Source organism: Heloderma suspectum, chromosome 12, assembly GCF_057233095.1.
Source record: "Heloderma suspectum isolate Gila_16-S chromosome 12, 16-S_ref, whole genome shotgun sequence".
Lineage (NCBI taxonomy): Eukaryota > Metazoa > Chordata > Lepidosauria > Squamata > Helodermatidae > Heloderma > Heloderma suspectum.
The window spans coordinates 12,105,667-12,120,155 of NC_139469.1; the positions used below are offsets into that span (position 1 = coordinate 12,105,667).

The window sequence follows — 14,489 nt, forward strand, 5'->3', positions numbered from 1 at the left end:
GCCAGGGTGCCACAGCAGAAAAGGCCCTCCTCCTAATAGCCACCTGCCTTACTTCCTTTGGCAGGGACTCATGGAGAAGGGCCTCTGAAGATGATTTTAAGGTCCCGGCAGGCACATATGGGGGGAGGCGATCCTTCAGATAACCTGGCCCCAAGCCGTTAAGGGCTTTAAATGTTAATACCAGCACTTTGAATCTGGCCCGGAAATGGATTGGCAGCCAGTGCAGCTGGAAAAGTGCAGCTGAAAAACGGTACATGGTTCTCCCTCCTTATTTTATCCTCACAACAATCCTGTGAGATAGAGTAGGCTGAGACAGCCTTTCCCAACCTGGCATCTTCCAGATGAGTTGGACTGCAACTCCTGGCGTCCCCCAGCTTGGACCTTCTGCATACAAAGGAGTTTCCTCACTACTGAGCTATAGCCCCTCCCCAAAGACTGCTGTCTTTAGTATTGAATTGTGCACTTAAGTTCCATTGATTTCAGTAGGATTTAAGATGCAGCTGATTTTTGCTGGACCGTGTCCACAGATAGTGTCCATTCTCAAGGAGCAAATGCCTGAGAAAACTGCTGGGAATGGGGAACATGAAGATTAGGACTTCACGCAGGCTGCGTTCACACATAACGCTAAGCCATGGTTTGTGTTAACCTTGGTTTGTTGCATTAGCCATGAATTGCCTCATGGATGAACAAACAAGCTTGTTTTCTCTCATCTTGGTTTGTTTTTCTCCTGTCTGTTTTGTTAGCCTTCACAGTGGATCCATTTTCAGGCTGATTTTGCTGGGTGCCTGTTTCAAGGCAGACAAGTTTTAACTACAAGTCATCTTGGGGGCTTTATTTGGGCCAAAAGCGACTCATAGATTTATAAACCAACCAACAAATTAAGAACTGCACAAATAAGCCAGGGATAAGCCACAGTTCTGGTTTATCTGTGTGTGGGGGTGGGGAGCAACTGCACCCTGTTGTCCCTTCCTGCAGATGCTCATGGTTTAAACAAGCCAGACTTCATAAGCCAACAACAAATCGTGGTGTCTATTTGTGATTTGTAGCTGTTTAACAAACCATGGTTTGTTTGTGGCAGGAGAGAGCAACGACTTTTGGACAGGGGTCCGGATTACACCCCCTGGACTGAGGCTGGATGATGGCGGGGGGCGAGGCCTCACACCCTAACCTTGCCCCCTCCCATGGCATTATCTGTCCCACTCCACCCACTTAATTTTCTCTGTGCACGGAGAGAGGGATGGAATCATAGGATAGTGGGGTTGGAAGGGCCCTATAAGACCATCGAGTCCAACTCCTTGCCTCTCTCTACATGGAGAAAAGGGACCTGGCTGGGACTTCCAAGAATTGGCTCCTGCCAGTTTTTAAACAGAGTCACACTGGCAACCACCCAATATTCAAGAGCAAGTTAAATGATTAATGTATCTCACTGCTTAAGACACATTTATTAAAAGGAATGTTTTATAAGGTCCTGCCAGCTACTTAATTATTTCCTATGCAGCTGTTCTTAATATCCCCATTAGATGTTTCTTGTAGGATAATGACATCTCTCCCTCTCACATCTCACCTATGCCACCTCTGCTGGCTCAGTTCATGTAGTAAAGAAACCCATAGGTCAACTCAGTGTTTCCCAGTTTGTTCTTGATCCCTGGGGTACAGTGGTGTGTCCTCCACAGCTAGGAGTGTATGAGAAATTTGTTTCACTTTGTTTTTGACCAGGATTTAACAAGTTTAGACCTTCCAGACTGAACATAGACTTAGATGCAATCTGCAATTGAAGTTTGTACATTTCCAAGCTTGAAATGTGGTTCGTGGACCCGCCAAATGCGTTTGACAGCATGCATAATTTGAAAAACGCACATGAAAAAATGAATACATTTGAAAAATGTACACAACTATACTTTAAGCAATGGGAGAACAATGCGTACATTTCAAAGATGCGCATAATGGATGGGTACATTTGGAAAAATAGCACGGAAATATGCACAGATTTTCACGCAAAGAGCAAAAACAAAGCTCACAATCTGATATGGACTTGAGTTGGAACGGGCTTTGAGATGGAATTTGGAGAACGTTAGCGAGCTCAGGTTTTGCTGATTCGAATATCCCTCCTCTCCGGCCACCCTGAATTAAAATTGTATAATAACACAGCAAGGTTTGCTGGAAGGGGCATGACAGCTCCTCCTTTGACAAAATATTGTTATGCAGCTGTAACTGTAGCAGTGGTTGTGTTCGCACGTAATGTCAGGGAGACTTCCCAAGTGTTTGAGGCTATTTGAGGGGAATTGCTTGAGTGCTTCTTTATGTTTTTCAACCTGCCGAACAAATTTGTCTGTACTTAAATGATACACTTTTGCTTTGGGCCTAAAACCAAGGGTGGCACCCAAGGTAACTCACCTAGGGTGGTCACTTTTGCATCACCAAAACAGAAGACAAAAGACGACTGTGATTTGCATAACACTTGCATATGCTAATGAATACATATAAATGAAAATTTAGAAATAATAACTGTAGTTTTAATAGAAATCCAATGCTTCTCAACTGTGGTGAGTAAGACTGACTGGGGTGACCTGTGAGCCTGGCCCATCTGCCAGTCCAGGTTCTAACTCTTGATGGTCACCTTCCAGGCCCCAGATGCTCTCACTCCTTAGGATTCCTTGGACTTTAAACCAGACTAGGACAAGGCAGCCCTTCAAATAGAGGACACCTTCAAATAGAAGACTTTTCCTCTGACAGCTCTTCAAATAGAGGACTGTCCTGTGTAAAGTAGGACACCTGGCCGCCCTAAGATGCCACCAACTTACTAGCATAAACTTGCTCTTGCAGCCACACTTACAAATTTCGATGTAGTTATGAAGGCAAACTAATATTAGGCCGAATTCATATCCCAAAATGTTATGGAAGCCTGTTGAAAAATTATAAAATTGTGGCCAATTAAAATATATTTTAGGCAACAAGTCAAAATCTGTACAAAATATGTTACCAACTGTTTTAGCCATGGAGCATTACATGAGCATAGTTTGTTGTATAAATTATCCTTCTGTGACACTACTATGCTGAGGAAATGGAAATTTAAAAATCCAACATGGCTACCAAAATCACTATATCTCACTTAAAACTGAAATATATACCTCATTTTGTAATCAGAACAACAATGAAAGATTTAGAATCTTAATATCTTAATAATAATAGTTTTGTGGGAGGTTCCTTTCATTCATTTGTTACATTTATATTCCCCCCCACCCCAGGAGCTCAAGACACCAATATGGTCCTCCCACTCTTCCCTTTTATCCACACAACAACCCTGTGAGGTAGGTTAGACAAAGTGTGATTGGCCCATAGTCATCCAGTGAGCTTCCTGGCGGAGGAGGGATTTCAACTCAGGTCTCCCAGTCTAACACTAACCGCTACACAACACTGGCTCCCTCCATTGCATCTAATCCTCATCCAAGGTAGAAATTGCCTCAGAACTACATAGGACTTCTAACTCGGGAACGTTCCTCATTGTGAGATTGTCCACGATGAGAGGGTTCACTGAACTGCACATATGTCTCTCTCTCCTTGTCCCAATTCCAGGTTATTCCCAAGGACTATAAGACTATGACTGCTCTGGCAAAGGCCATCTCCAAGAATGTGCTCTTTGCTCACCTGGATGATAACGAGAGAAGGTATGATACAATCCGTTGGTTCTGATTTATATTGTTTTTATTAGTCATTAGATGAATGCCCATCCGTGTTGGAATAAGTATGGAAATATGACTACCAAGATTTTTTTTAGCTGAGTGGGTAGATTATGGTTCAGTGCGGAGAAGTTTCTTTTCCTCCACCTGATGTTGGGGAGTGGGCAGTTTGGTATGGGAAGAGGCGGTCCTCCAGGTATCCATTTAGGGCCTTAAAGGTAATCACCAACACATTGTATTGGGCCTGGAAACACAATGGCAACTAATTCAGGCACTGGAGGATAGATGTCCCGTGGTCTCATGAGCACCCTTACCGACATCGTTGCCGCTGCATTCTAGACGAATGAAAGTTCTGAGGACTCTTTAAAGGTCACCCCATGTCAAGTGCGTTTCAATAATCCAGCCTCAATGTAACTAAGGCTGGTGTTAGTTACCTCCTTTCTCAGGCCACCTGCTTCGCCTAATAAATTTCTTCTTCATTGTCTGGGTATATCCTGTTTCTAGTCAGTTATGTTTCTTAATGATGTGCTTAAACCCCTCTCCTAATGTCAGTGCTTTAGGGCAAATGCATCCCCAGCTGCTGCATAATTGAACTTAAACAGGGCTATATGTGAATCTTTAATAAAATAAACTGTATTAAAATCCTGCACCATGATAACTCAAATTCTGCAATAAGGAAGGCTGAACTCTGTAACCTGTATACATTTTGCAAATTAAGCATAGCACAATTGCCCTTATTTTTCATTCCCTCTCCCATGCCCTGAAAGCCCCCCCACTGACTGCTGGATATCTTTGTCAGAAACTCCTGTGGCTTCAGAGAATTTACCAGGAATTCCCCACACATTTTCCAAGCATAATTTTTTGTAGCCGTAAGTTCTGGAAACTTTTATTAAAGTTGAAAACCTTGGGAAGTTGAATTCCGTGTCTAATAAGAAGAGCCCTGCTGGATCAAACCAGAGGCCTGTCTAGTCTAGCATTCTGGGTAATATCCAGTGTTAATCCTACTTATAGTAGACCCAGTGAAATGAATGGGACTTAAATTAGTCATGATTAACTTGGCCGATACATTTCAGTGGGTCGACTCTAAGTAGGACTAACATTGGGTACTACTCTATGTTCCCACAATGGCCAGCCAGATGCCTTGTGGGAAGATCCAAAGCAGGACACACAGGCAATACCCCCTCCACCTTGTGTTCCCCATCAACTGGTACTCAGAGGCGTACTGCCTCCAATACCAGAGGTAATGTAGCCATCAGGACTAGTAGCCACTGATAGCCTTCTCCTCCATGAATTTTTCTATTCAACCTTTAAAGCCATTCAAGTTGGTGGCCATCAATCATTACACTGTATGGTATCGAATTCCAGAGTTTAACTCTGTGCCATGTCAAGTAGTACTTCCTTTTGTCTTTTCCAAATCTCCCACTATTCAGCTTCATTGGATGATCCTTGGAATCTAGTTTTATATGAGAGGGAGAAATACCATATGCTGTGTTTTTTTCCTGCACTTCTACAGGATGATGATGTTGTATAAAGTGCCTAAAATTGCTAGGCACTCTCTTTTCTCTCTAAAAAGAAATAGCATAGGTAAGGGCCCTGCCCCTTACACAGTTGAAAGGCAAAGGCTAGGGATGTTATGAGAAATTCATTTCAGTTCATTTTTGATCAGGATTTACCTGGTTTGCACCTTCCGGACTGAACAAAGACTTGGATGCGATCTATGATTGAAGTCCATACATTTCTGAACTTGTAATATGATTTACGGACCCCAAAATATGTGTTCGACAACATGCGTACATTTGAAAAATGCACATTAAAAAATGTGTACTTTTGAAAAAAGCACACGAATACACTTTAATCAATGGCAGAAGAATGGGTACATTTCAAAGATGAAATGCGTACATTTCAATGGATGCATACAGTGCAGTTGGAAAAATATGCACAAAAATATGCACAGATTTTCATGCGAAACGCAAAAAGCATGTGGTTTTAATGTTCTATATATTTTAAATTGTTTTATTGTGTGTTTGGTTTTAATTTTTGTGAACCGCCCAGAGAGCATCGGCTATTGGGCAGTATAGAAAATAAATAAATAAATAAATAAATAAATAAAAACAAAGCTTGCAGATACGGACTCAAGTCGGAACGAGCTTCAAGGTGGAATTCGGAGAATGTAGAGAGTTTTGCTGATCTGTACATCCCTGATAAAGTCCTGATAGAAGGAGAAAAGGAGAGGGTAATATTTTTTTATTTGTTACATTTATATCCTGCTTTTCTTCCGAGGAGCCCAAGGCAGCATATGTGATCCTCCTGCTCTCCATTTTATCCTCACAACAACCCTGTGAGGTACGATAGGCTAAGAGTCAGTGATTGGCCCAAAGTCACGCAGTGGGCTTCATGGCCGACTGGGAACAAGAACCTGGACCTCCTGAGCCCTAGCCCAACCACTACACTGCACTGGCTCTAATGAAAGGGAAGGTTGATCAACTGGGGAAAGCCAGAGCAATCAAAAGAGTACAAGATTTTCTTTGCCCCATGCAGAGTGGCTGGATGTTCTCAGAGACCAAGAGGGAAGGTTCCAGGTGGCAGCTGGGCCAGGCAGGCTAATGGAAAGGGCCTCACTCTTTCCCCCAAGACACAGCATCAGGGCCGGCCCTAACACTAGGCAGAGTGAAGCAGAGTGAATTTCTAAACATGCAAATAGAGGGGAAGGAAGAGAGAGGGGATTGTTACTGAGGCCCTCAACCCTGTAAGACAACTTTAATGAGCTTCCGTCATGCATTAAAAACGTTGTTGTTCAGGCAGGCATTTGGGGTGGGTTAGGGTATTTTAGAAAATGTTTTTATTGTAGAATTTTATTGTTTTAAACTGTTTTTATTGTATGTTGTACATCGCCCAGAGTGGCTGGGTGACCAGCCAGATGGGCAATTAATAAGTTAATAATAAATAAATAAATAAACTTTGCATTGTAACAGACGTTTGAGGATAAGTAGGCTGATGTAATGTTATTTGACTGGGGAGTCCACCCTGGAAGTGCCCTCGCACTTCATTTGGTTCAAACAAACAATTCTCTCTTTGGGGTTGAGCTCAGGGAAATCCAGTTTTGTGAGTTTGCAGCAGAAACCAGATAGGCACAGCACTGATTGGCTGGTGACTGTGCTATCGCTAACCCACTCCCTCACCTCCATTCCTGGTCAGTTTTGCAACTCTTATGTAATAAATGAATGTTTACATTGCTAGTATGTATGCCTATACATTGCCAATTTAGAAGGAAGCCAGGCTCACCCTACAGAAGAAAGATCCAACTGCAGTCCTATTTTAATGTTAAGTTTATATGTACTCATAATTAACTTGTTGTACACGTTGGCTTTGCAGGCTGCAGTCCACAACCCTTTTGCTCCAGAGCAGCCCAGTTGATTTTAATGGATTTCCTTCAGAGTAAACAAGTTATGGCTTGCAGCCTAGGTTCTTTGACCTGCACAGTGTTGCATCTTGTGAGGTGGCAGCTGGCTTATCCTTGGCCTTGTAAAAAAAAGGAACAGTTTCTAAGATTTCCAGAAACAAAGGTGGTCTTTGAATCAGCTACAGCAGCTGGAAGAGTCTGATACACCATGTTCTGTCAGCTGCTGTATGTACATATTCAGACTGGCAGTAACAGAATACTTTAAGCATTTGGTAACCCCAGATTATTTTGTCATTTGTTTTTCTTTTTAAAGTGTATGGGCGTGTGTTGTGCAGTGGGGTGGGGTGGGGGGTGGGGAAGACTATATTCTAATGACTGATGGTAACCAAGGTTGACAATTACCCACAATGTGAGAGTTTCCTGGACTAAGTTTTCACTGTGCCCTACACTCCACACCACAGAGACATCCCAAATGCTCAGAGCTATGTCTTTGGATGTAAACAAGCTCATTTTTTTTGCAGCTAGACCAACTCACATAGACACAATACTGTGACATCACACCATGAGCAATCCTCAAATCACCAAACTATAAGAAAATATTTAAGCTAAACTTAACACACACACAAAACAATCAAACAAAACAAACTAACAAAGAACAGCTGTACAGGATTTGAGAGAATTCAGACTGGGACTGATGCACTGAGGGAGGGTTTTTTTTTTTTTTTTAAACCTCTTTTTCCCTGCATCATTCACCCTTAAGCTAGCTGCTAGAAAAATTTCTATGAGGGTTTCCACAATTTTGCTCACCAGGGGGAGTGTGTCTCTGTCTGCTGGTGAGTATGACAAGCAATCAGCCTTCCTCCCAACATTGGAACTACAGAGGTGAGTGGAGATTTTCTTGGCAGTTGCACTAGAATCTGTGCCCTCTCCTCACCTCCAGGGTTGAGAGGAAGGGTGGGGAGAAGGTTGTTTGGCCACTTTTAGTATTAATGGAATAAGTCCTCAGCCCAGTCCTGCATGAGGGTGTTTTTTTTAAATCCCAGCCAAACTGACAACTTTTCCTTCCCTCACAGAATTTGGACTGCAAAAACTGTTTAGTGCCCTGAGAACTGAACATTCTGAGCCATCCCCCCCTCTCAGTCAATTTGTGTCAGAGGCTTCACTGCCACAAGTGTGATATAGATTAGAGTGACCAAGATGCAAAGGAGGACAGGTACTTTCTATAGAAGCAGGAATTTCAGCAGGTTCAGCTTTTTTCATCTCTGCATGACAAGTGACACAATTCCCTCTTTGGTGCAGACTGCACCATCTCCTTTGCATCTGGCCTCCCCAATTATGTTGTTTTTCTCTTATTGAATACTTGTACATTTTTCAGCATTCCACCAGCTTGCACATTAGGACTCCATGCCATCAGCTCGCACTGATGCTTCTTCACTTGTTTGAAATTCTCTTCTTGTTATGATCTGAGATCGCAGTAAACCACTGCACATTACATCTACTGTATTTTGAGTAGGGATGGGTGAACAAGTGATGTTCAAAGACTCTCCGAATGTCATCTTGCCACTCATCTTGTGCCCAATTCCTGTTTGCATTTGCGATTGCTGCTTGCTCTGTGTGAATGGGAAATTTGTGCAAATTGAGCAGTGAACAAATGTGAAATTTGTGCACATTTCCCCAAATTTCAGCAAGTCTTCTCCATAGACTGTAACATGAAATCCCTATAATTCATTGTGTCCCTGAAGTCAGACCAGAAATCTGTTGGGAAAATTGAAATCTACAAATGTAGTAAGGCTGCAACTCCCATCAGAGGAAATTCAGTATCGTAAAATTAACAGTGATGGGAAAAGGGAAAAAAAACCCTGACTAGTTAAATAGGATAGGGTTTGGGGAACAGCTTTGAAACCACTAAAACTTAAATTATTATCCTCCATAGACTAACGTGGACCTTTCAGGCTGCAGGGGAAATGTGTGCAAATTAGGAAATTTGTGCAAAATTGAACTGGGAAAGTTGCGCAAAGTGGACACGAACACATGTCCAGCAATTTGCAAACATTTTCAGTGGACACATGCCTGTGATTGTGTTCAGGGCTTCAAATGGGATGCTCTCATATTTTGTGAGCAAAAACAAAAGTCTCAACCCTAGTCACGCTATGTCAGTGGGGGAGTATTCTTTTTCCTGCCTCTTAACCAGAGGATCAAGCAGTGGTGCCATTAGGCCTCAGGGTTGAAGTCCAGGGCCCAACAGTCCAGGAATGGCCAAGTGACCACCCAGAGTGTGATGGGGCTCACCAGGGCTGACACTGCTCACCACAGCATCCTTCTTATTTTTGATAAAACATTTTTTAATTGGGGCAGCCAGCTGGGCATGCACATAGTAACAGATGCTCATTTTATTATTTTTACTTTAAAATATATATTACTTTACAACAAAACAGTGCTTATTCTCAAGTAAATGCATTTAGCATCAGGGCAGTGGAAGCAAACTCCGCTTTACTGCTCTATCATAATGGTGCCTTGACTTAAGTGAGTTTAAAATCTGGAACTGCGCATGATCCAAGTATTCTTTTTTCTTTTTCTTTTAAATCAGGGTAGGCAAACGACTTTTTGTATTTTTTACTTTAATATATCAGGAATGTAGAAGCAGTTGTAAAGCATGGAACGGCAGGGTTGGAGAAAGGAGAAATGTTAGTCACATGCTTCATCAGTGAAGCCATACAGATAGCCATCTGAAGCCACCCCTCCCCCGCCCTATAAGGGAGCAATCCTGTGGCCCCCCTAGATGTGAGAACAGAAGAAGAGCCATGCTGGATCAGACCAAGTGTCCATCCAGACCAGCATTCTGTTCACATAGTGGCCAACAAGCTGCCCACGGGAAACCCACAATCAGGACATGAGTTCAACAGCACCTTCCTACCCAAGTTCCCCAGCAACTGGTGTACAGAGGCCTACTGCCTCTGATACTGGAAGTAGCACATATCCATCAGGACTAGTAGCCATTGATAGCCTTCTCCTCCAGAAATCTGTCTAACCCCTTTTTAAAGCCATCCAAATGGGTGGCCATCACTATATCTTGTGGAACTGAATTCCATAGTTTAAGTGCTGTGTGAAGAAGGTCTTTAATCTGTCCTGAATCTCCTACCAATCAGCTTCATGGAATGACCCTGGGTTCTAGTATTATGAGAGAGGGAGAAAAATGTCTCCCTATCCACTTCCTCCACACCAGGCATAGTTTTGTACACTCCATCATGTCTCCCCTCACTTGCCTTTTCTCTAAGCTAAATAATCCCATCTGTTGTAACCTTCTCTAATAGGGGAGTTGCTCCAGCCCCTAGATTGTTTTAGTTGCCTTCCTCTATACTTTTTCCAGCCCTACAATATCTTTTTTTAGGTGTGACCAGAACTATACACAGGGATGGCGGAGAATTCTGCCACGGATTTCAGTGAGTCCGAATGCACTGGCATTCGGCCCCCCAAAATCCGTGGCGGAACAGCCTGCCACCTCCCCGTTCCCCCCAGATCCCCCCCAGGATGAGACTTACCTGGGGCGGATGTTCCGGATGGTGGCGGCTCCAGTGGTGGCTTTGGCGGCGGCAGCTGGTCTTCCGACCGGCTGCCGCCATTTGCAGTCTCATCTTTTTTTTTTTTACATAGACTTGATAGGCTACGTAAAGACTTACATAGCGTATCACGTCTGGGTTAAAAAAAAAAAAAAAGCATACGCAAATGGCGGCGGCTACGGCGGCCGCCATTTGCGTTCCTTATTTTTCGCCGTCTTAGTCTTCGTAAATATTTACGTAGACTATTACGGTGAAAATAAAGAGGAATGCAAATAGCGTAGTGGGCGCTATTTGTGTTCCTTTTTGATTCGCCGTTTTAGCCTACATAAATATTTATGTAGGCTAAAACGGCGAATAAATATTTACGTAGGCTAAAACAGCGAATCAAAAAGAAACGCAAATAGTGCCCACTATGCTATTTGCGTTCCCCTTTATTTTCGCCATAATAGTCTAAGTAAATATTTATGTAGACTAAGACGGTGAAAAATAAGGAACGCAAATGGAGGCCGCCGTAGCCGCCGCCATTTGCGTAAACTTTTTTTTTTTTTAAACCCAGACGTGATAGGCTATGTAAGTCTTTACGTAGCCTATCACGGTTGAATACAGGGATGCAAACGGCGGCGGCTATGGCAGCCGCCATTTGCGTCCCTGCTACCCAGCGGCCGGATGTCCAGCTGCTGGCGGAGCCAGCCAGGCAGGACTCCGGGGGGAGGGATGGAGCGCCTCTCCCCCCGTTGAGGATTCCGGGGGGAGAGATGGAGCGCCTCCCCCCCACTGCGAAGCAGATCCGCAAACGGTAAGTAACTTTTGTACATCCCTAATTCCAAGGGTGGTCGGACCATAGACAGAGTCCAGGGGGCCATAGGACAGTTCGGATTCCTGGATCTGAGGTTGGAGACCTCCCCCTCACAGCTGCCACACAGAGAACCATGCCAGTGACCTCAAAGAGTGGCGTGACAGTGAATGGGGAGGGGAGGGGATTGGGGAGGCTGGCTTATCCCTATCCGCAGGCCTCCCCAGCCTCCTTCCCTCCTGCTACACAGAGCCCCAGCTAGATTGGCAAAAAAGCACATCTAGCTGAAATGCAGAATGGGAGGAGCGTGGAGGCAAAGGTCACCTCTGCTGCTCCTCCCACTCTGCATAGGAAGGCTGTAAGCCTCTGAGTTCATAGGCTTCCGGCCATCCCAACAGGATTGCATCTTAAGACCATTAAGTCCAGAGACTAAAATTACGTAGCTGAATCACTGAGATCAAGTAGATTCAGGCTCAGTCATAACAGGGTGGCCATTTTGGTCCCTGCCACCTGGTGTCACTGTGTTCAAGATTATTATTGTTTTAAAAAAAGAAGGGAAGCAACATGCCAAGGAGCAGGCAGTAAAACACACACAAGCATGCATGCACACTTTGGTCTGGCTTTTTGATTGTCAGAAATACAAACAACTACAGGGACATTCATGTTAAACCTCAGTTTTGATGTAACAGAACATGTGTGATGTGGGAATCTGCAGCAGCCTACCCTAACCTGGTTCTCTCCTGATGTTTTGCACGACAATGTCCAGGGTGGTCTATGCTGGCTGGGGCTGATGGGAGTGAATGTTCAAAACTTTTGAAGGGCACCAGGTTGGGGAAGGCTGATCTACAGCTAGGTGAACGGAAGGTCTGTGGCTGGTATGCAGTTTTGCCAGCACAAGACGTGTGGCTTCAAGGTCAACCCTTGTTTCCTAGATGTTGTGGAGGTCACAGAGGTTTGTGCTGCAATGGCTCCCAATGCCTTTTGTGCAACGCAAGCCTCGCAGCACCGTCCGGCGCCCACTTGGCACAAAGCTGTGAAGGGGCTAGGGCCCAATCGGACATTCGCTGGCAGTCCCTGACACCCTGGCTCTGCCAAACGTCCCAAAAGGGGGCTGGGTGGGTGCAAATGTTGTGGAGAGAAGTAGTGAGTATGAAAGTGGTGCTTAACCCAGAGAGTCAGTGTGGTGTAGTGGTAAGAGTGTTGGCCTAGGACTCAGGAGATCCGCTTTCTAGTCCCCACTCGACTATGAAGCTCACTGGGGGCATACAAGGCATGTGCCCCGCCACAGAGTGACAGTGCTTCCTGGCAAGGAAAGTGGTGAATAGGTAGAGATGAGTTTTGGACCACTGAAGCAACATTTTGGTCTCCGATACACCAGGACATTTGTAGCAGTTTCACACATTTATAGTCAGTAAATAGTAAATAGACTCAGGCTGTTTCTGGGGCAACCTGACTATGACCACCCTCTGGGTACTTGACCAACACTCTGACATAGTGTTTGTAGAGTGCCAGTGTGGTGTAGTGGTTAGAGTGTTGGGCTGGGACTGGGGAGACCCGGGTTCTAGTCCCCACTCGGCCATGAAGCTCACTGGATGACTTTGGGCCAGTCACTGACTCTCAGGCTAACCTTCCTCACAGGGTTGTTGTGAGCATAAAATGGAGAGGAGGAGGGCTATGTAAGCCTCCATGGGCTTCGTGCAAGAGGGGAAAAAGCAGGATATAAATGTAATAAAAAATACATAAACCCTTCTGCTACTGCCTGCTTCTCCTTGGCACTCCATGCCCTAAACTGCTGCAAAGATGTGTCTAGGAACCCCAGCTGGGGAAAATCAGCCATGTCAGAGGAGTGCAGTGAGCCCAAGGGAAAGGCAAACACCTCCCACTTGCCCGCTGCTTTTCTTCTCAAAACTGTACTTATCCCACTTTTTAAGATGTTGAGTAAAACCAGGTCCCCAAATCCAGATCTGCCACAGAACATCCACTGTGCCCCCCCCAACCCTTCTCAGGTTTGTATCAGCCTGGAGCCTGTGCCCTGTTTGCGTTGCACAGGATGCATCAGTAGCTGTTCTGGGACTAACCCTCTGTCCATGGGGATGGGGGGAGATTTGGCTTCTCAAGCCCCTGTTGTGTGGTATGAATGGCATTGAAGCCACACTTCTTGTATTCCTGTGGCTGTATCCCACCTAGGGATGTCAGAGAATTTCGCCACGAATCTTGGGGAGGCTGAATGCCAGCGCATTCGGCCCCCCGAAATTGGTGGCGAAACGGTCTGCCCCCCCCGCCCCCCCGGGACAGGACTTACCTTGGGCGAATCCTCCTGGCGGCGGCTGCGGCAGCGGTTAGGCGGCGGTGGCTGCGGCGGCCGGTCTTCCGACCGGCTGCCACCACCACCATTTCCAGTAAAACAAACAAACAAACAAAAAAAGTGATAGGCTACGTAAATGTTTACGTAGCCTATCATGGCTGAGTAAAACAAAAAACAAAAAACCGCGCGTACGCAAATGGTGGTGCCCATGGGCGCCGCCATTTGGGTTCCTTATTTTGGCACATCTAGTCTACGTAAACATTTACGTAGACTACGGCGAAAATAAGGGGAATGCAAATAGCATAGACGCTACGCTATTTGCGTTCCCCTTATTTTTGCCGTAGTCTACGTAAATGTTTACGTAGACTAGACGTGGCAAAATAAGGAACGCAAATGGCAGCGCCCATGGGCACCGCCATTTGCATATGCACGGTGTTGTTTTTTTTACTCAGCCGTGATAGGCTACGTAAACATTTACGTAGCCTATCACGGCTGACTGCAGGGACGCAAATGGCGGCGGCTACGGCCGCTGCCATTTGCGGGCCAGGCCGGCCAGGATTCGGGGGTGGAGGGACGGAGCGCCTCCCCCCCCAGCCAGAATTTTGGGGTGGAGGGACGGAGCGCCTCCCCCCCACCGCGAATTAAATTTCGTTAAAGGTAAGTGACTTTTGTACATCCCTAATCCCACTCGCCATGCCCAGAATGCCATGGTCACTGTCATGATACAAATCTCTGGTCAGGCAGTCCTAACCGCACA

The 14,489-nt window shown here is 45.1% G+C and overlaps 1 protein-coding gene across 3 annotated transcripts in view; it reads left to right on the forward strand.

Annotated features, from left to right (window-relative positions):
• The window catches only part of PRKAR1B (protein kinase cAMP-dependent type I regulatory subunit beta), a 158,430-nt gene that overhangs the window by 30,835 nt on the left and 113,106 nt on the right, over positions 1 to 14,489 (forward strand). For all 3 annotated transcript variants that reach the window (XM_084818406.1, XM_084818410.1, XM_084818409.1), the window contains exon 4: positions 3,574 to 3,665. In XM_084818406.1, coding sequence (XP_084674532.1) covers positions 3,574 to 3,665 — 92 coding nt within the window. The remainder of the gene's footprint in view (positions 1 to 3,573; positions 3,666 to 14,489) is intronic.